This window comes from Sus scrofa, chromosome 18 (assembly GCF_000003025.6).
Source record: "Sus scrofa isolate TJ Tabasco breed Duroc chromosome 18, Sscrofa11.1, whole genome shotgun sequence".
Classification (NCBI taxonomy): Eukaryota; Metazoa; Chordata; class Mammalia; order Artiodactyla; family Suidae; genus Sus; species Sus scrofa.
Window position 1 is genome coordinate 50528960 of NC_010460.4, and position 22509 is coordinate 50551468.

At 45.3% G+C, this 22509-nt stretch overlaps 1 protein-coding gene across 1 annotated transcript; it reads left to right on the forward strand.

The window, feature by feature from the left end:
- LOC100512448 (histone H2A.V) lies at positions 4423–19382 on the forward strand. The gene is made up of 5 exons (XM_021078658.1): positions 4423–4608; positions 9840–9917; positions 13055–13168; positions 16676–16805; positions 17973–19382. Exons 1-5 carry the CDS (start codon positions 4606–4608, stop codon positions 18032–18034), a joined length of 387 nt encoding a protein of 128 aa, XP_020934317.1. The 5' UTR covers positions 4423–4605; the 3' UTR covers positions 18035–19382.

Sequence of the window (22509 nt, forward strand, 5' to 3'; positions counted from 1 at the left end):
TACAGCTCTGATTCGACCCTAGCCTGGGAACCTCCAGATGCCGCAGAGGTGGCCCCAAATAGACAAAAGATTAAAAAAAAAAAAAAAAAGAAAAGAAAGAAAAAGAAAAAAGAAACTTGACCGTCCTTTTCTAAGAGTCACTAAAAGAAAATGTCTCTCTTAAAGCCTTTATATTTTGGCGAGTACTGCAGTCTTAAAGGGGAGTTTAAAACTGAAGAGAAAGATGTAAACCTCCTGGAATCTCTGTCATCATTAAAGCTGTCCTCTCCAAAGGCGAAAATACTGTCACTGTACTTTCAGTGGCAAAACTGGTTGCCTATTCAGAAGTAAAATGGAGAACTGGAGAAGGGATGGCTTCGCTGTACCCTCTCTGTACCTTAAAGATTTTTGTACCTGTGAATAACTGCCCAATCAAAAAGCGACTAAAATTTTGCAGGGAAAGCCATTGTCTTAGATCAGGCTTCCCAGTGGACGCTCATGAGGGAATTTGCCTTCGCGTTTACTGCGACTCCACTAATTCTTGGCGATATTACTGTGAGAAAATAAAAGGAGCAGGATTAAGCTAGAGGGAGCAGTTGAACAGCCATGCAGTTCAAGCAAATTGTTGTTAATGACACAGAAAATCCTGGAGCTGGAATGGCCCTCCAAGGTTGTCCCAAATGAAGGCAAAGCAGCTGGGCAGTTCCCCCACTTCCACCAGTCACAGGCAGTAGGCTGCCTGCTGAAAAGGGTTTGACCTTGGATGCAGCAGCTCCTTTTGGCCAAGTCCAGTTCCTGGGAAGAGACTACTGAGCAATGATCGGTCGGTACTCTGGGGAGCTGAAAGAATAAGTGACTCCGTTTTGAAAAGGGCGTTGGAACTATGCACTACAGCTTATACTATTTACCAATGGTCCTCAAATTTTAGTGTGTTCCAGAATCCCCCGAAGGACTCGACGGGCCACAATTTCTGATTCAGTAGGTGTGGGTTGGGGGGCAAAACCTGCATTTCTGACAAATTCTGGGTGGTGCTGATGCTGCTGTCTAGGGATTACCCTTTGAGCATCCTTAAACTAGATCTTCCTGGGTTAAATCCAGCAAAGCCGAATAACTTATCAGCATATGTAGATGCTAATACCCAAGATTCTCTGGTTAGATCTGCTCCTTTTGAGTTCATCCTGCTTTCTTTGCAATCCTAGTTCACTGTAAACTAGACTTTATACACTAACACACTTGCACCAAGGGAGACCAACACAGTTCAGCAAGATAAGGGCTGATGATACACTGGGTGGTACAGGGCACTTAATTCAAATCAGGGATGTCAAGGAAGACGTAATGAAGAAAGTGATGTCTGTGTTGGCCCTTGAAGGATGATTAAAAGTTAGCTGGCACGGAGTTCCTGTCGTGGCGCAGTGGTTAACGAATCTGACTAGGAACCATGAGGTTGCGGGTTCAGTCCCTGGCCTTGCTCAGTGGGTTAACGATCCGGCGTTGCTGTGAGCTGTGGTGTAGGTTGCAGACATGGCTCGGATCCCGCGTTGCTGTGGCTCTGGTGTAGGCCGGAGACTACAGCTGCGATTCGACCCCTGGCCTGGGAACCTCCATATGCCGCGGGAGTGGCCCAAGAAATAGCAAAAAGACAAAAAAAAAAAAAAAAAAAAAAAAAAAGTTAGCTGGCACGATTAAGTCAGGCAGAGAAATACAAATATCACATGAGATCATGAATATGTGGAATCTTATAAAAAATGCTTCCAAAAATGATGCAAAAGAACTTATTCACAAAACAGAAACAGAATCAAAAGATTTTGAAACAGAACTTATGATCACCAAAGGGGAGAAGTTGAGGGGGAGGGGTGGATTGGCACATACACGCTACTGTGTACAAAATCGATCAGCAACAAGGACCATATACACACTGCTATATACAAAATCAATCAGCAACAAGGATCTAGTATATAGCTCGGGGAAATCTATTCAATACTCTGTGATAGCCTATGTGGGGAAAGAATCTGAAAAAGAATGGATATATATGTATGGTTGAGTCACTTTGCTCTACGCCTGAAATTAACACAACGTTGTAAGCCACAAACACTCCAGTGAAATTTATTTTTTAAAAAATTAAAAATTAGGAGTTTCTATCGTGGCTCAGTGGTTAGCGAACCCCACCAGCATCCATGAGGACGCAGGTTCGATCCCTGACCTCACTCAGTGGATCTGGCGTTTCCGTTTGCTGTGGTTCTGGTGCAGGCCAGCGGCTACAGCTTCGATTAGAGTTTCCTAGCCTGGGAAACTCCATATGCTGCGGGAGCGGTCCTAAAAAGACAGAAAGACCAAAAACAAAAATTAAAAATTAAAAAAGGAGAAGTTGGAGTTCCTGCTGTGGCGCAATGGGACCAGTGGTGTCTCTGGAATGCTGGGATGCAGGTTCTATCCCCACCCAGAACAGTGGGTTAAAGGAGGATCCATATTGCCTCAGCTTCGGTGTAGATCACAACTGTGGCTCCAATCTGACCCCTGGCCCCTGAACTCCATGAGCCATGAGTCGGCCAAAAAAACCAAAAAAGTTAGCGAGGGAGAAACTGAGATGGAGGACTCAGCAACAGCAAAAGCCTGTGCAAGGGCAAGATGGAGCTTCAGGTGTGGTCGAGAAGCCACAAAACATGAGATGAGCAGGGGCCAGGGAAATGCAGGGCTCTCCATGCCATGCTAAGGATTTGGATTTTGTTCGAAAGTCAAAGAGGTTAAAAGGAAAAGTAAGATTTGTATTTGAGATTGCAACGAAGGAGAAAAGGGACAGAACATTAGTTAGCAGGTTTTAACTAATCCAGGAGAAAAATGACAAAGGCTAAACTGAATCAGCGGCAATACACACAGCGCCCACACACACACACAAAAGCACGATTGGATATTCAGGAAGTAGAGGGATCTAGTCGAGAATTACCCAGCCACACTGGCCTGTTTCTAAGTCCCTTCATTGTGACAAGTCTTTTTCCCTTGAGAGCCTTTATACTTGCCCTTTCTCGGTGGAACACTGCTAAATTACACCCTCCCTAAATTACATTCCTCGGCCTCTGTCTCTCAAAGGACCCTGCTCTCTTCCATGGACTTGCATTGATTATCATTCACACAGTGGCCTGTCTCCTTCTTCAACATCTGACCCCTGCTGTCAAGGACGGTTAGGGCACGGACAGGCCAAGGTTGCCAGCCCCAGAATCCTAGCACAGTGCCTCCCAACAGCGGGCCCTAGGCGATCTGTTGAAGGTGAACTCACAGGGGATGCTCTGGCCGACTCGGACCGCCCTCGCCAGGGCCAGGGACACAGAAGGGCAGTGATTAACCGTGGTTATCGCTCACTGGATCAATTCCCAACGCTTCTATTGTTCAGCTTTGCTACCTACTTTGCAGGCTTGGTTCACCTGGGCCTCCGATCTCACTGCCGCCCGCTCCCTTCTCCTCGCTCGTCTATACCTTCACTCGCATTTTTCCAAATCCTTATTAGCAGCTCCCCCCTCTTCCTCCCTTCGAACTCGTTACATTTCCTTAAAAACGAAGGGTCTCCTCCACCCCCACCCCATGTTACATCCTCGGGGTCAGAAGTAAGATCACTCTCACTTTGGGACAGGATCTCCCCACCTGGTGATAATCGCGCCAGAACCAAATCTCCGCGCGGGACGGTGGGCTCTGCACACCCGGAACGCTGCCCGGCGCGGTCAGTGCAGACAGTTGTGGAAAAGAGGCAAAGTTTTAAAACTGCAACCGCTGAGAGTTGGCCCCGAGCCCGGACCGGGCCCCGGCAACTGCGGGCTGTGTGGTCCTGGGGGCAGCCGGGGGCAGTGGCCGTGGGCCGACGAGCCCTTCTTCGCGCGCGTGCCTCAACTTGGCCGCAGGCTCGGAGATTGCGACCCCATTTCAGAGTTTCTCCCCCTTTTCGCTGGGCGGCTAACCTAACGGCAGAGGGAAGGCGCTGAGGCGAAGGGCCACGAGATGCCCCGGAGCAGTGCCGCCGTGAAGCGAGCCTCCGCTAGCACGGAGAAATAATCAGAATCTGAAAAGCCGCCAGGGGAAGCAGACAGACAGCAGTTCCCTTCCCAAACAGTTCTCAGACACTAAGAAAGGGCGGGAAAGTCAGAGCCGCCTCAAGTCGTTCCACCCATTGGCTAATCGCGCTGTCGTTCCCCGCGACCCGCCTCCCCTGCTCGCGGGCGATGTTCTAATTGGATAACTTCCTCCAGCCGTCCCCTTTCATTGGTGAATCCCTCCGTTTGTCAGGCTCCAGCCCTGAAGACTGGCGGAGAGGGGAGTTTGGCCCCGCCCCTGGTCGCGCACAGGCGCGTCTGTGTTGGGGGTCCGAGGCCCCGCCTCCGCGTGCCGTGTGCAAAAACAAACAGCCGTTAGGGAGGAGGGGCCGAGGGGGCGGGGTCTGTCTAGAAGGAGGCTCACGATTGGGCGGCCGGCGGGGTTCAAACGAGCAAGGCGAGCGGGCATTGGCCGGGGCTCTGTGAGGCGGGCCTCGGTTATTGTCCGAGCTCCGGCAGCGGCGGCGGCGACGGCGGCGGCAGTGGCGGTCGGTGCTGCGGCAGCGGCGGCGACGGCTCGGCGGGACCGAGGGCGGGAGCGGCCGAGACCATGGTGAGGGCTGCGGGGCGGGCGTCGATGGCTAGGCGGCGCCGCTACCTGTTGAGGCGGCGATGGGCGTCAGGCGGCGACGACAGCGGCGGGGCGGACGTCAGGCGGCGGGGCTGCCCGCGGTCCCGGCCTCGCCCGCCGCGGCGCTGGCGCGAACCGAGGTGCGCGGGCCTCGGCCCGGGCGGCCCTGAGCCGAACAGCCCTCGCAGCACCGCAGCACCTCCGTGGTCCCCGCGACCCACTTAGAGCCCCACATTGTGCGTGGGTTAGAAAGTGCGGGTTTTCAGAGACGCGAGTGGAGAGAACTTGGCCCGGTGTAAAGTTGGGAGGGAAAGGCGGCGAGCGCTGGCTGTGCCCCGCTCGGGAGTGAGCCGGCGACGCCGAGGCGACGAGCAGGGTCCGCCCGAGCGCCCTCCGGAGACAGCCCTGCCGGGTGCTGAACCGCAGGCAGAAATTGTGGTTATTGTGACGTTCTCACACCTCAGAACCGGAGTCGACCTTGTGGATCGTTGCACCCGGTCTCCGCAACTGGTGTGCAGTTAGCGGAAGCACTTCCACAGCCGACCGAGGCACGGCTTGCAGCTGCTCCGTGAACTGGTTTGCCGGAGCTCATGCTTCTCCTGCTCCTCGCTGGGTTTTAGGGTGTCCCCCACTTAATCTTTAGCGACGTGCCGTATATTGGCTGCCCCTTTACCAGCAGCTAAAAATACACGGGCGTTCACGTAAGCTAAAAATACAGGAGGCGTGGGGTGTCATTCTTGTTTTGAGATTTTTTGAGCTTAAGGAGAAGTGAGTGAGCACGTGACTGTTAAACTAAGGTGAAAGCAGGTTGGCATCCAGTTTTCAACTTTTTTTGAATGAAATGTACTTTAGCCGGCTCCGTAGGCGTATTTTCTAACTCAGGTTAATACTCACTCGGATCTTGGAAGAAAAATTTTGTCATGCTTGTAGTTTGTTTCTCAGTCCATCGTCTTTGAAATGTGCGAAGTTGGGAGAGTGTAACGTAAGCACAGTTTGAGGGGGTGGTGAAGAGAAAGTAATTATTCATTTTCTGTGCAGTTTTGTATTCACATAAGTTTGGTTCCATAAAAGTATGTTTTTGTTAAATATAACAAATGTATCTGTGGAGTTCCCGTCAGGGCACAGCGGAAACGAATCCGACTGGGAACCATGAGATTGCCGGTTCGATCCCTGGCCCTGCTCAGCGGGTTAAGGATCCCGCGTTGCCCTGAGCTGTGGTGTAGGTCGAAGACGAGGCTTGGATCCCGAGTTGCTGTGGCTGTGGTGTAAGCCGGCAGCTGTAGCTCTGATTAGACCCCTAGCCTGGGAACCTCCACAGGCCACAGGTGCGGCCCTAAAAAGCAAAAAAAAAAAAAAAAGAAAGAAAGAAAAGAAAAGAAAGAAATGTATGTGAAGCCTCCAAACTGTGGAAGTAGTCATTTAGTTGACTGAGATTTTTAAAAATTAATTTCATGTCCACTTCTTTGAAAAGCAAATAAGTTAAACAACAAATATGATGCATTTGAAACAGTAAGCATAGCATTGCTTACAAACAGTAAACTGGGAAACATGGGGTGTTTTGCAGTTGGTAACTTTTAATTGATAACTACTTATTTCATAATTCATTCATAGACAGTGATTATAATTTTAGACTCATATATCAATTGAGAGGTTTTTAAATGTTTTACACCAGGGCAAATAGAGCTGAAAAGATTTATTTGAAGAATAAGTGAGAATATATGGTTACTTAAACTGACCTCAGAAATCAATTGATGTGAAAGCTTTTCTTGTATAGCAGCATGGTCAGAAATTATAAAATAGGAGTTCCCTTCATGGCTCAGCGGTTAACAAACCTGACTAGGAGCCATGAGGATTTGGGTTTGATCCCTGGCTTCACTCAGTGGGTTAAGGATCCAGTGTTCATGAGCTGTGGTGTAGGTCACAGATGAGGCTTGGATCCTTCGTTGCTGTGGCTGTGTTGTAGGCCGGCAGTTGTATCTTCTTCAATTCGCCCTCTAGCCTGGGAACTTCTATATGCCATGGGTGTGGCCCTAAAAAGCAAAAAAAAAAAAACAAAACAAAACAGAGATTATTAACATATATGAGGCATCCTTGTAGAAGGCTACAAATTATCAATTCTATTAAATCAGTCTCTCGCTAAATTTTTAAATTTAAGGAAGAGATATTAGTTATTAGGTTTTTTCCCCCTGCTTCTAGTACCTGCCAAGACCTTTTTCTTCCCTCCATGTGGTTTTTGGGAAGTAAACATTAAATCATCTGAGACCCCAGGGATGGGGTAGTGCTTGAAGTGGTGTACATAGTTGATTGTTAGCCTAAAGAATATTTTAGGAGTTCCTGTTGTGGCTTAGTGGTAACGAATCTGACTAGTATGCATGAAGGTGTGTGTTTGATCCCTGACCTCAGTGGGTTGAGGATCCGGCATTGCTGTGAGCTACAGTGTTGGTCGCAGACATGGCTCAGATCCCAAGTTGCTGTGGCTCAGGCTGGCAGCTGTAGCTCCTATTCGACTCCTGGCCTGGGAACTTAACATATGTTGCGGGTGCAGCCCCTAAAAAGCAAAAAAACCCAAAACAAAACCAAAAAAAAAAAACCACGCAAAAAAACACAGACCCTCAAACAGCTAGCCAATCTTGGAAACTGATTTCTTTAACTAGTTTTTGTTTGTTTTAAACAGACAAGAAATCATAGATTTCAAATAGTAAAATCAAACCATCCAACGAGGAGTTCTGTGGCGCGTCGGGTTAAGGATCTGGGATTGTCACTGCAGCAGCTGTGGCTGCTGCTGTGGCTTGGGTTTGATCCTTGGCCTGGGAACTTCCGCATGCCTTGTGCTTGTCCCCCCTCCCACAAAAAAAATCCAAAGAGAATATTGGTTTCCTTGTCTAGCCAGATCCTTAGTATTCCCTCCCTAGAGGCAAATAACTTCTCTAACTTACTTTGTGACTAGATGTATATGGACACACTCTGCAGTGCTCCACTTTTACATAAACAGAAGCTCTCCGTACTTCCACATCCCTTGCCTTTTACACAGGTGGCTTTTCAGAGTTGTTCCTTATCAGCATACATCTGCGATCTCTTTGTTGAAATGGGTGCCTGGTCCACGGTATTTATATACTTTGCCTCATTTGTGAACATTAAGGTTATTTGGTAAATAATTACTTTATATCAACTGGAAGTAGTATTTGTTTAACCCGTGAGAAAGTTTGAATGTCTTTTTTAATACACGTAACAACGATTTCCATTTTGCCATTGTAAAGTGTACAATTCGGGGGGTTCCTGGCATGGCTCAGCAGTAACGAGCCTGACTAGTAACTATGAGGATGCGGGTTTGATTCTGGCCTCAAAGGATCAGGCGTTGCTGTGAGCTGTGGTGTAGGTCACAGATGCACCTTGGATCCTGTGCTGCTGTGTCAGTGGCATAGGCCTGCAGCTCCGATTTGACTCCTAGTCTGGGAACTTCCATATGCCGCACCTATGGCCCTAAAAAGAAAATAAAGAAGTACAATTCAGTGTCAGTAAGTATATTAACATTGTTGTGCAACCACTGTTGTCAGTCATCTCTGGGACTTTATCTTCCCAAATTGAAACTCTGTGCCCATTAAACAGTAATTCTCCCTTCCACACTTTTCCCCATCCTCTGGCAGCCATTATTCTGCTTTCTGTTCTTATGTTTTTTATTTAAATGGCCACACCCTTGGCACACGGAAGTTCCCAGGCTGTAGCTGCTGGCCTATGCCTCAGCCATGGCAACGCCAGATCCTTAACCCACTGAGAGGCCAGGGATTGAACCCTCATTCTCATGGAGACTCTTCTTAAAACCACTGAACCACCATGGAAACTCCTCTGTTCTTATGATTTTGACTAGGTACCTCATATAAGTGGAATCATACATGATTGTCTTTTGGCAGTTGGTTTATTTCACTTTGTATGTTTTCACCATTTACCCATATTGTAGAATGTATCAGAATTCCCTTTTCATAACTGAATACTATTCTGTGGTGTATATACCACAGTTTGGCCTATTCATTTATCCATGATGGACATTTAGGTTGTTTCTCCCTTTTAGCTGATATTTATAATACTGCTGTGAACATGAGTGTACAAAATATGTTTGAGTGTCTGTTTTCAATTCCTTGGGTATGTGCCAAGATGTGGAATTGGTAGATCATATGGTAATTCTGTGTTTAATTTTCTGAGAGTTTTTTTCCCTCCCAGAAGAGCTAAGTTCTGGATGTTTCTGTGAAAAAGACATATGCTAACATTGTTTTAAAGTTTTTCATTATGGGAGTTCCACTGTGGCACAGCAGGTTAAGGACCCAGCATTGCCACAACTGTGGCAGAGGTCATAGCTGCAACTCTGATTAGATCCCTGGCCCAAGAACTTCCATATGTTAGAGATATGGCTGAAAAAGAAAAATAGAATTTCATTATGAAATATTTCTAGCATAAGAATTATGTTAAGTTGATGAAAATTTTTCAATCTCAAATTTGAAAATTATGTTCAAATTTTTAGAAATCTCGGAGTTCCCATTGTGGTGCAGGGGAAATGAATCCAACTAGTAACCATGAGGATTCGGGTTCGATCCCTGGCCTGGCTCAGTGGGCTAAGGATCCAGCGTTGCCATGAGCTGTGGTGTAGGACGCAGACGAAGCTCGGATCCCACGTTGCTGTGGCTGTGGTGTAGGGCGGCAGCTGTAGCTCCATTTCGACCCCTAGTCTGGGAACTTTCACATGCTGCAGGTACAGCCCTGAAAAAAAAAAGTTAGAAATCTCTCTCTTTTTTTTTTTAGGGTCGCACCTGTGGCCTGTGGAAGTTCCCAGGCTAGGAGTCAAATCAGAGCTGCAGCTACAACATGGGATCCAAGCTGAGTCTGCAACCTATACCACGGTTCACGCAACTAATGCCAGATCCTTAACCCACTGAGTGAGACCAGGGATCAAACCTGAGTCCTCATAGATACTAACTGGGTTCGTTACTACTGAGCCACAAGGGAAAGTCCCTAGAAATCTCATTTTTAATAAATATTTAAGGTTTGACCTCATTTTTATATAATTTAATAAATGGTGATACAGCATGGGTATATTTAAAATGAAAGAAGGAGATAACAGATTTTTTTTAACCACCTAACGTAAAACTAGAAGAAGTTTTGTTTCCTAAATATATGTGAAATAGCATTTTTTAGTCTTCATCTGGAACCTTTTTTCCCCCTAGGCTGGAGGTAAAGCTGGAAAGGACAGTGGAAAGGCCAAGGCTAAGGCAGTGTCTCGCTCACAGAGAGCTGGGCTACAGGTAATGGATCCGTGCTGCTCCAATTCGTTATTACATTATTTTCTTTACTGTTGTAATTCATGACTCGTGAGTGTTTCTGTAATTACAAAAAATGGACTTGTATTACCTTAAATAATGACATTAGTTGATCAAAATATAAGTTACAGAGCAACTGTCTTTTAATTAGTATTCTCTTCTAATTGAAGACAAGTTATAAAAAGATCTTAAATGAAATTCGGTGATTTCATTCTCTTAAAATCTATTATTCTACATTATAATTGTATTCCTAGTTCTTTTATAAATTATATTGAAGTGAGTATGCTTTTGCTTTTATTTTTAAGAAGGTGTTTGTAGCAATACATCAGCTTTCAAGATGAGATAGAATTTTGCGTAGAATAATGTACCGTCTATCCACCAGTCCTCTGAATATTCTCCCAATATCTTCAAATGTAGATTGAATAATATACTCAAAACACTAAATCATTTTCAAATTTCATGTATTTGAATGGTTGCAGCTTTAATCTACAAACTCAGAAATTTCTGAATAAGTTAAGAATTATTCCCTACAGAGTTCCTGTCATGGCTTGGTGGAAACAAATCTGACTGGCATCCGTGAGGACACAGGTTTGATCCCTGGCCTTGTCAGCGGGTTAAGGATCCAGCATTTCCATGAGCTGTGGTGTAGGTTGCAGACACTGCTCAGATCCCGAGTTGCTGTGGTCGTGATGTAGGCCAGCAGCTGCAGCTCCGATTCAGCCCCTGGCTTGGGAACCTCCATATGCCATAGGTGTGGCCCTAAAAGAAAAAGAAAAGACAAGAATTATTCCCTACATATGAGACACTTTTTTAAATAGCACAGTTTGAAAGTCAGACTCTTGAGTTTTGGATTATTATCCTCTTGGCAGCAGTGAGCCATTGAAAGTTTTTTAGCAAGAGGATGAGATGATGCAGATGGTATCAGAGGAGGGGGGTGAGCACTTAACACTTGATGAATTGTTCTGTATTTTGGAGCCATTTTGGAAATCTCAAAATTTATTTGATGTGTCCTTAACTTGAAGGGGGAAGTAAAAAAGAGATGCAAGCTATTATAGTGATTTAGGACTAAGGTAATACATACTTGAATTTGAGTGGGATGGAAAGGACTAGAAGGCAAAAGTATGCTCCCAAAAAATGGGGGGAGAGGTATAGGGTTGAGAAGCAAGTCAAAGAGAAGTTTCTCTAAGACTTAGAACTTAAAGGGTGGAGGATTTTGTGGTAGGGACAAGGTATGAAATAATAAATTCAAGTGGCGGTATTTTGAAGTTCCACCAAAACATTCAGAAGTTGTAGGTTTGAGTCCAACTTTCCAAGAGAGGTGATTGAAAGAATTACAAATTTAAGATCACTTAAGTAAAATTGATGGCTTTTGCTGTGGGTGAATTTCCTAAGTAGAGCATGGCGAAAGAACAGAGGATATCAGTGGACCCCTCCCTTACTGTATTTGATGTGATATTTGAGTCACAACAAAAAGCCTGGGGAGGAGTTCTCGTCATGGCACAGTGGAAATGAATCCGACCAGGAACCATGAGGTTGCGGGTTTGATCCCTGGCCTTGCTCAGTGGGTTAAGGATCCAGTGTTGCCATGAGCTCTGGTATAGGTCGCAGACACGGCTCAGATCCTGTGTTGCTGTGGCTGTGGTGTAGGCCGGCGGCTGCAGCTCCCATTCAATCCCTAGCCTGGGAACTCCCATATGCCACGGGTGCGGCCCTAAAAAGCAAAAAAAAAAAAAAAGTGAGGAGTAGTCAGAGTTAGTGTCGAAACTGTGTACTCACTGCAGCCTGAGGAAGAGTGGTTTTTGAACTGCTCTGTATCAGACACCAAGCCAGTCGCTTAGGGCACGGAAGGGAGTTAGTCCTGGGCCCTGACCCTGGGGGGCTTAGAGTTAGGGAAGGAGTGGGAACAAAACAAAATAATCACGCCTTTTCTCCTAAGGGTGCCATCTAGAAGCAGCGGATAGATTCGGTGATTAAAATGCTACTACTGGCCTTTAAGAACGGTGTTCAGGAATCTGCGTATGGTACAGCAGGTTACAGATCTGGTGTGGTCACTGCTGTGGCACAGGTTTAGTCTCTGGCCAGGGAACTTCCACATGCCGTGGGTGAGACCGAAAAAAGAAGCAGTGGTGTTCAACAGAAGCCAGGTTTAGAGTGGGAGGAAATGGTTGACAAGAAAGTGCAGGGTTTAAAGTTTGCTTTTTTTTCTCTTCGCTTTTTAGGGTCCCACTTGCAGCGTGTGGAAGTTCTGGGGCTGGGGATCCAATTGGAGCTGCAGCTGCCAGCCACAGCCACAGCTACGCTGGATTCAAGCCACATCTGTGCCCTTCACCATAGCTCACTGCAACACCAGATCCTTAACCCACTGAGCGAGGTCAGGGATTGAACCCTCATCCTCAAGGTTACTAGTTGGGGTCATTACCACTGAGCCACAATGTGAACTCAAGGTGCGCTTTTAAATTTTGCCTAAAGGAGCCAGCAGAAAGGAAGTTATTGGAGCTGCTGAAATGATAGAGCAATGACAAGGTGAGGCAGGGTCCTTAAGAAAGTTGGGGGAGCGGGTAGTCGGAGGCCCAGACAGGTGGGATTAGCATCCTTCTGCAGTGAGGAAGCCCCTATTCTCAGAAAGTAGAAAGAGTCACCATGAGAGAATGGTGTTGGTTTTCTTGGCTTTTAGGTCACCTCTTGAACCTGAGGAAAGTAGAATGAAGTTGAGGCCTAAAGAAGGTGGTAGAGGTTCATGGTCACGTGAGCCTGTGAGGCCGAGGAATAGCACTGTGGAGTGTGTAGTTGGTGACAACTGAATTAGCTTCTCTTCCTTTTATAATGACGACACACTATGTAGAAATTAACTCATAAAAACCCCAAGGTTTGGTTTGGTTTGGTTTTTAAACTTATTCTCTCCTCAGGAGGGGTCAAAGCAGGCATGAAGATGTGGGACTGATTACTAGGACATGACAACATGTAAGACCCTGAGGACTGTTTATTGCCAAATAGATTTGGCTTCTGATATGTGTAAACAAATCTTGTATTTCATGCTTTACTCATATTATTCAGCCTCTGATACACTCAGTAGTGTGACGTTAAGGCTTCATTGCTTCCCATTTGGATGGTCTCTCTTGCAGTTTCCCGTGGGCCGCATCCACAGACATTTGAAGACTCGCACCACAAGCCACGGAAGGGTTGGTGCCACCGCTGCGGTGTACAGTGCCGCGATTCTGGAGTACCTCACCGCTGAGGTTAGTGGGGTGGGATATGTGGGACTCCCCGGGCTGTCCTAGACGCAAATGCAAGAATGGAGAATGGGCTTGAAACAAATAATAGCGGTATTAGCGGAATCTTAGCAGCCCGTTACCCAGTACCAGTGTCCCACGGAACTTGGGTATGCTTGTTTTTGAAGTCAAGCAAGGGTTGCCTTGGGTGCAGCTGAAATGGGGGAAAAATAGTAATAATAAAGTTAAGCAAGGGTCAGCAATCCTTATTTTAAAATGATGTGACGAACAAGTGTAAGACAATTTAAACAGTGCACTCCTCTAATTAGACTGAAGTATCTATGTGATCAATAAGCGATATTTGCAATATTACAGTGTAACTGTGAGTTAATAAAGATTTGAGATGGGATGGACTTTTTTCCATGATTCAGTGAGTTTTATGTATAGATGTGCAGCCATCATCACAACCTAATATTAGAACATTTCCATGAAGATGGGATAAATTTTTGCCAGTGTGGTGATCCCCCTTTTTTTTTTCTTTTCTTTTATCTTTTATTGGCTGTACCCGGGGCATGGGGAAGTTCCCAGGCCAGGGATCAAACTCCTCCACAGCAGCAACCTGTGACGCCAGATCTTTATCCCACTGAGCCACAAGAGAACTCGGGTTTTTTTTTTTTTTTTTAAGACAGTGCAGGAGTTCCCTTCATGGCTCAGCGGTTAGCGAACTCGACTAGCATCCATGAGGACGTGGGTGGCTTGGATCCCCCGTTGCTGTGGTTGTGGTGTAGGCAGGCGGCTTCAGCTCCCATTGGACCCCTAGCCTGGGAACCTCCATATGCCGCGGGGTGCGGCCCTAAAAAGACAGACAGAAAGAAAGACACAGTGCAAATAGCTTTTATTTTTATTGATTTATTTATTTATGCTTTTTATGGCTGCACCCTTGGCATATGGATGTCCCCAGGCTAGGGGGTGGAATCGCAGCTACAGCTGTCAGCCTACACCACAGCTTACGGCAACACCAAATCCCCGACCCACTGACCCAGGCCAGGGATCGAACCCGGATCCTTTTGGGTACTAGTCAGATTTGTTTCTGCTTCACCACAACCAGAACTCATGACACTTTTTTTTAGGGCTGTACCTACAACATATGGAAATTCCCAAGCTAGGGGTCAAATCAGAGCTGTGGCTGGCGGCCTACACCACAGCCACAGCAACTCGGGATCTAAGTCTCGTCTGCCACCTACACCACAGCTCATGGCAAGGCCAGGGATCGATCCTGTGTCCTCATGAATACCAGTCGGGTTCATTACCTCTGAGCCATGTTGGGAACTCTTAATACTTTTTTTTTAAATCACAAGTTTATTACGATGATACGAAATTTGGTAAAAGATCTAACCGGGCCTTCTGGTTCTCTGCGTGCTTGTGTGCATGAAATGCTCTACCTTGCTCAGTTCAACAGGTCAAGAAGGTAAGTTAGTGGGGCCATAGTTCCTAATTCTTGGGTCATGGACCACCACTTCTTCCATCCTAATTAAGGAAAACGGAAGGGAAGCCGTGAAACTCCTTCAGCTCCCTTCCAAGCCAGGGAGGTAATTTGCGTAGCACGCAAGCCAACCTGGTAGAAACAGGGACGGTTCTTACTTGGGAAAGATGTGGCTGGGAGCTGGTTTGAAAGATGTAGGTTTCACCTGTGTGTTAATCATCAGTGTTGCCATTTCATTACCCTCCAAGGCATTGTTCTCCCATGGGAGAGTTCACATTAAGAGTTGTAACTTTTCTGTGTCATGAGCAGGGATTTTGTGTTGATGATATTTTTTGTGTTGGTACTAGTCGAGAGTCTTTCTCCTTTATTACGCCAGTTTCTATTTGCTTAGGTAACAGACTTTTCAGAAGGTGTGCATTTTGTTCCCTCATGTGGAGGCATAGGCTTCTGGCTCAATGTTTAAATTCCATCTAAACTCCCATTTCCTTTATTCTTAGGAACTTTGATTGTAATTTTCTAGGTTGAGATTAAACAAGAAACATATATATATAAACAGTCAATGTGTACTCTCCACATTTTTCAGTTTGAGGTTTTAGTCATTCACAGAGGTAAGGAAAATACTGAAATCTAAGTCGGGGTAACCACTTTTCAACGTTGCCTTCACACGAGGGTCACTTGGGGAGCTTCAGAGACCGTAGTCCTGGAGAGAATGGAATGAGGTACTGCTGGTTTTCATAGCTTGCTTATTGCTTCAGATGTACACCAAGGCTTCCCACCACTCTTTTTAAGTGAGGAGACTCGGAGTCCCTCGGGGGTTTTTTGGTTTTGTTTTTGCTGCGCCTATGGCACATGAAAGTTCCCAGGCCAGCAGTCTAGCCACAGCAGCAACCCAAGCCACTGCAGTGACAACCCTGGATCTTTAACTTGCTGTGCCATAGGGAACTCTCTGGAGTTATTTTTCTGTTACTTCTATCAAAGGTTTTATAATGGCCAATATAGTCTGGAGGCTCCAAAAAAGAGAAATGCAGTTTTACGTCCAAGACGAATGTTGAGATTTCGCTAGTTGAAAATTCCCCTTATAGGAGTTCCCATTGTGGTGCAGTGGTTAACGAATCCGACTAGGAACCATGAGGTCGCGGGTTCGATCCCTGGTCTCGCTCAGTGGGTTAAGGACCCAGCGTTGCTGTGAGCTGTGGTGTAGGTTGCAGACGTGGCTCAGATCCCGCGTTGCTGTGGCTCTGGTGTAGGCCAGGGGCTGCAGCTCCAATTCGACCCCTAGCCTGGGAACCTCCATATGCCGCAGGGGTGGCCCAAAGAAATAGCAAAAAAAGACAAAAAAAATAAAATAAAATAAAATCCAGCTGTTAAGGGCTATGAAAAAATAGATTACATGAGTATATTAAAATATATTAGTATTTTTCTAGATCTTCACATTTAGAGTCTTGACTAAGGGATAGTATTAGCCCTTGTCTTTATTTCTTTCCATAAAAGTCATTTGTTTTTCTCATGTCTCTAGTTCTCCTGCAAAGGTTGAATATAAAAGGGCCAAATGAAGTAAAAAGAGTTCTGTGCGAGTATTATAGAAAGAGGAAAAGGGGAGTTCCCGTCGTGGCGCAGTGGTTAACGAATCCGACTAGGAACCATGAGGTTGCGGGTTCGGTCCCTGCCCTTGCTCAGTGGGTTAACGATCCGGCGTTGCCGTGAGCTGTGGTGTAGGTTGCAGACGCGGCTCGGATCCTGCGTTGCTGTGGCTCTGGTGTAGGCCGGTGGCTACAGCTCCGATTCAACCCCTACCCTGGGAACCTCCATATGCCGCGGGAGCGGTCCAAGAAATAGCAACAACAAGAACAACAACAAAAAAGACAAAAAGACAAAAGACAAAAAAAAAAAAAAAAAAAAAAAAAAAAAGAAAGAGGAAAAAAATGTGTAGGTTTATATGTATCTTCTGTTTTATGTGTAGATACTCTGGTGATCTTTTTAGCTTAATTGCAGGTCCGAATCAAATCCTTAAACACTTTGTGTGATGTGCTATCTCACGATGCCTTTCGTAGGTGCTGGAGCTGGCAGGTAATGCTTCCAAGGATCTCAAAGTGAAGCGGATCACTCCACGCCACTTGCAGCTTGCGATCCGTGGTGATGAAGAGTTGGATTCGCTTATCAAGGCCACCATAGCTGGGGGTGGTATGTAGTTTTCCTCTTCAGCATAGGACATAACTGGTCTTTTGTTTTTTCCTTTTGTTCTACCCAGTGGTGTGGAGGGTTTCTTGCCCTTTTTGAAGGTCCAAGGTCTCCTGCCGGCCTTGAGTAGATATGCCATGCCAGTCGTTCTACACAGAGATTTTTTTTTGATGTGTTCGTGGGAGAAGGCGAGCGCCATGTCTCACTGCTCCACCATCTTGATCTTCCTTGTAACTGGTCTTTCTAACTAATAAATAATTGAGATCAGTGATCCAGAACTTTTCTGTGGCCCACTAGAAAACTTAAATTCCAAAAGTGTTAAGTCTGTTACAATTCTGCTCTTCTTTTCATTATGATTTGAATAAATATTTCTTCTCCTTGTAGCCATATACGGTGCTGTTTCGATTTTAGCAAATTCTTGTCTAAATTTCCCATGAGACTTAAAACCTGGTATTTAAAATATTTCCCGTATCCTTTAAACTGTTTGAAAGATGATCTTGAGAAATGGCTTAATATGGTGCTCTGGAAAATTAAGACTAAGATAATTGAATGAGTCAGGATCAATGAAGGTGAGAGATATGCTTGGTGGTTCTTAATGCTTTTTGGATCACGTTTGGAGAACCTCTTGAAAGCTGTGGTTACTCTTCATAAAAGTATATAAAATCATACCATTTTAGGAGTTCCCGTCGTGGCGCAATGGTTAACGAATCCGACTAGGAACCATGAGGTTTTGGGTTTGATCCCTGGCCTCGCTCAGTGGGTTAAGGATCCGGCGTTGCCGTGAGCTGTGGTGTAGGTTGCAGACGCGGCTTGGATCCGTGTTGCTGTGGCTCTGGCATAGGCTGGCAGCTACAGCTCTGATTAGACCCCTAGCCTGGGAACCTCCATGTGCCACTAGAGTGGCCCAAGAAATGGCAAAAAGAAAAAAAAAAAAATCATACCATTTTATATATAGTTTTAGAGGGGTTTCCAGACCCCAAGATAGAGACCCCTTGGTATAGGTACTTTAACAGAATCCGAATATAAAAGGACTTGGCAAGTAAATTTCATTCTTTGTGTAAGCGCTCTTTTGGGTTGAGGCCCTGAGGTGGGGTGCTGTAGCCAGCTTAAAGGTATGTGTGTGTGTTTGCTTGCTTTTAGCTAATACTGTTTCTTTCCATTCCCTTCTAGGCGTGATCCCTCACATCCACAAGTCTCTGATTGGAAAGAAGGGACAGCAGAAAACTGCTTAGAGAGTTGTCTTAACCAACCCTCTTCCTCCCCGTCATTGTACTGTAACTGGGACAGAAGAAGTAATGGGGATATGTGGAATTTTTTAAAACAGTTCAGTGGAAAAGCTTAGGCAGTTACTGTAGACATGATAAACATTTGTACGTTCTTTGATAAAAAGTACCTTTTCATGTGGCAGCAGTCGTGTGTTGATTGGCTAGGTTTCTCCCTTGTGTTTTATACAAAAATGTGATTGAGTTCCCGTTGTGGTTCAGTGGTAATGAACCTGACTAGTATCCATGAGGATGTGGGTTCCATCCCTGGCCTTGCTCAGTGGGTTAAGGATCTAGCGTTGCCATGAGCTGCAGCATAGGCTGCAGATTCGGCTTAGATCTGGCATTGCTGTGGCTGTGGTGGAGGCCAGCAGCTGTAGCTCCAATTCGACCTCTAGCCTGGGAACTTCCATATGCCGCAGGTGCGGCCCTAAAAGGAAAGAAAATGGAATTGATGAACTTTTTTTTTAATTTGTTTCAGAACTTCTGTTTGTGCTGTATGTTGGCAATATTTTGCTCACACTTTGAAATTTTTAAAATTTCAATTGCTTATATATTCAGAAAAATCTTAAAACAGAAATTGGAAATTTACTGCAATCATGATTAATACCATATTATATTGAATTTTAGATGCTGTCTATTTTGTAGTATGCACCAATGATTTTACATACCACTAAAGAAAAAAAATGCCAATTAAACCATCATATGCCATTGATTATGAGATGCATCCCAATTTCAGAGATGTTAGAGTATGAAAATGTACGTTTAGAGTTGATGAAATAGGATAGCGGACTTTGTTTAATTATCTAATGAGCACTTACTGTGTGGCAGGCCCTGTGCTAAGCACTGCACTGGTGACGACGTTTTCTCACCCCCACTTTGAAGATGTGGGATTTGAGGCTCACGGAAATAAACGGCTTGCATTTATCTAGCAGGTAGAAAGGGGCATAACTAGGGTACGAACCTGGTCTGGCTGACCCCAGAGCCCACACTCTTACCTAGAATGGAAATTTATCAGAGTTTTCTGCTTTTGGCTTAAAATTCAAATTTTCAGTGGTCTTATTGATACAGTGACATTCAGTAATTTGTACAATATTTTAAAAATTCTTTTTCTCTGTCAGTTTCTAAGTAACTATTGTTAAGATTTAAGTTAATGTACCAGTTAATGGTCCATCAGAAAATTATATTTTTCTGCCTGGAAGTCTTCATTAAAAATGGAAATTCTTTAATGTTTTATAATACAACAGTATCAAAACAAAACTCTCATTTTTAAAAACTTATTTTATTATGGAAATTTTCAAAAATAAAGAGAACAGTATAAAGAATGCCCGTGTACTCATCCTCCACTTTCAACAGATGTTCTGTGGTCACTTTTGTTTTCCCTGTGTCCCCACCTGAGCCCTCGTCCCAGTGAATTGGTTTGAACCCCACGCCAGGCACGGTTTCAGCGTACATCTCTCACGACGGGGTACTGCTTAGCCTGCAAGCACGCACAACGCCATTGTCGTGAGCCAGCTGACACATTTTATAGTAACAGATACCCAGTCAGTATTCAGATTTCTCTGATGGTTTCATTAACTTAACGGTTGGTTGGTTTGAATCAGGATCCAAACACTGTCTTGTATTTACTGATAGCTCTTAAGGTTCTTGTTTTTTGGCCATGCCCTTGGCATGTGGAAATTCCAGGGCCAGGAATCAAACCCGAGCCACAGCAGTGACGACACCAGATCCTTAACCTGCTGAGCCACAAGGGTATTCCAAGTTTCTTTTTATTCTATAGGTTTCCCTTCCTTTTTTTTCTTATAATTTAATTTTTGAAGAAATTGAGTTGTTTGTCCTATAGATTTATCTCTAGGTGTGGACTTTACTGAATCTTGGCACATATTTTGAAGACGTTTCTATGTTGAGAGGAGCCACAATTATCTATGTTAGTAGTTTTTAGAAAACAAAGTAGCGATAGAAAAGAAAGTAAAAATAATTTAACAGAATAGGGTCCTTTCCTAGAGTTTTCTAGGTAATTGCTTCAAATATCTACTTCCATTTGGTAGTGTAATTATTTGACTGTGTTCCCAGGATTGTATTTTTGTTTTCTAATGGGAAAAAAATAGAGCAACCGAGCCATGTGCTCTGGGTCTCACCCCCACAATTTGGTTCATGTTGCCTCATCTGTACACCCCTTCTTCCCACTCGCTTGTTTTAAAGCATATCCCAGCTGTCATATTTCATCTGTAATACCTTAATAGCTAACTAAAAGAAAGCTTAAAGAAGAGGGTTCTGGAATTCCTATCGTGGCTCAGTGGTAACCAATACAACATAATATTCAAGAGGATGCAAGTTTGATCCCTGGCCTTGGTTAAGGATCCAGCGTGGCCATGAGCTGCGGCTTAGGCCACAGATGCAGCTTGGATCCTGAGTTGCTGTGGCTGTGGTGTAGGCCAGCAGCTGCAGCTCTAATTTGATTCCTAGCCTGGGAACTTCCATATGCCTCAGGTGGAGAGGTAAATAGAAAAAAAGAGGGCTTTTTTTATATTTAAAAAAAGATGATACCTCATTGTGGTTTAGATTTGCGTTTTCCTGATGAGTAGTAACTTTGAGCATCATTCTGTGTACCTATTGGCCATCTATACGTCTTCTTTGGAAAAATATTTAGGAGTTTTCTGGTGGCTCAGTGGGTTAAGGATCCAGTGTTGTCACTACTGTGGCACTGGTTCGATCCCAAACCCGGGAACTTCCGCTAATAGAAAATTGCTATGTTAAAATTTGGGTGCTCTTCATTTTGGCTGTTTTTTTATCTTGTCTCCTAGCTGCACATGCCCAAGACTCAAAAGATGCTCCTTGAAAAGTGTAAACTGCTATACGTGTCACGGGCCTTTGGATACGTAAGATCTAGTGAACCCCAGCCCAGGAAGTGTTTGCCTGCCTACTGTACTTCCTGTGCGGCACCAGGGCCCAGGAGTTCCACGGCCGTATCTGTACAAAACCAGCACTCCCTGGCTGCCGAGTGCTGCTTCCTGCAGATATGGTCACGTCAAATTTTTAGTCAGAATTTGTGAATATCATCTCTGGTTAATAATTACACAAAAGCTTCCTGTAGATTTTTTTTTTTTTTTTTTTTTTTTTTTTGGCTTTTGAGGGCTGCACCTGAGGCATATGGAGGTTCCCATATGCTAGGGGTCTAATTGGATCTGTAGCCGCCGGCCTACGCCATGGCCACAGCACTGCCTGATCCCAGCCGCGTCTGCGACCTACACCACAGCTCACGGCAACGCCGAATCCTTAACCCACTGAGCGAGGCCAGGGATCGAACCCTCAGCCTCATGGTTCTTTGTCAGATTTGTTTTCGCTGCACCACAAGAGGAACTCCTAGATTTCCTTTTTTTTTTTTTTTTTTTTTTTTTTTTTTTAATCATTCTACTTCTGTAACTAAGCAACTTGTACAGCCTCTGTAGAGCTAAAATCTCCACACTCACGTTTAGGCTAGGGTAATACCCAGATTGATATCTTTTGGTCTTCATCCATGGCTCATGGCTCGCAGCTCCCAAAACCCATGGAATTTCCTGAGTGGTAAGAGCAACAATGGGAGCATCTTTTGTTCTAACACTTGGTATTTTGTCCTCAGCTCCTGAAATCCCTACGGAGCATCGAGGGAAATGGAGGTCTTGTTAAGCCCTTTTCCACCACAGCTGAGTTTATGTTCATGGGGTGACTTTGGGACGCACCTAAGCAGGGGGACTGGTTGCCAGGGGAACTAACCGCGTCGCTAGAGGGTTGGAACTTTCAGCCCACCTGCTTTCCACTGGAGGCTGACGTTATCACAGGTGGCCAATGATTTAATCGATCATGCTTATGTATGAAAACCTCCATAGGGAGTTCCTGTTGTGGCTCAGGGGGTTAAGAACCCTGGCCTCTCAGTGGGTTAAGGGTCCGGCGTTGCCACACGCTGGGCGTTAGGATCCCACGTTGCTGTGGCTGTGGCTTAGGCTGGCAGCTGCAGCTGGAGCCCTAGCCCGAAAACTCCTATATGCCTCAGGTGCGCCCCTAAAAAGAAAAGTTCAAAACGACAGAGTCCAGAGAGCTTCTAGGTTGTTGGTCCAGAACATGTCCCTTTGCCAGGTCCCCAAACCCTTAGAGACAAGCTCCTCCAGGGCCTTGCCCTGTGGATATTTTCATCTGGTTGTTGATTCGAATCTTTTGGTGTCCTTTGTAATAAACTGGCAATCTAGTGAGTAAACTAGCTTTCTGAGTTCTGTGAGCCACTCTAGCAAATTAATCAAACCCAAGGAGGAGGCCCTGGGAACCTCTGAGTTACAGCCACTTGGTCAGAAGCACAGGTGACAATGGACTTGCATTGTGTCCGAAGGGAAGGGCGGTCTTGTGGGACTGAGTCCTTAACCTGTGGGGTCTGACGTCCCTTCAGGTAGCCCGTGTCAGAGCTGAGGTCAGTG

Excerpts from the sequence above, each read along its gene's own strand:
- LOC100512448 (XM_021078658.1), top strand. Across the intron at positions 9,918-13,054 it reads CACAGAGAGCTGGGCTACAG|TTTCCCGTGGGCCGCATCCA; the intron begins GTAATGGATCCG and ends TCTCTCTTGCAG. Across the intron at positions 16,806-17,972 it reads GGCCACCATAGCTGGGGGTG|GCGTGATCCCTCACATCCAC; the intron begins GTATGTAGTTTT and ends ATTCCCTTCTAG.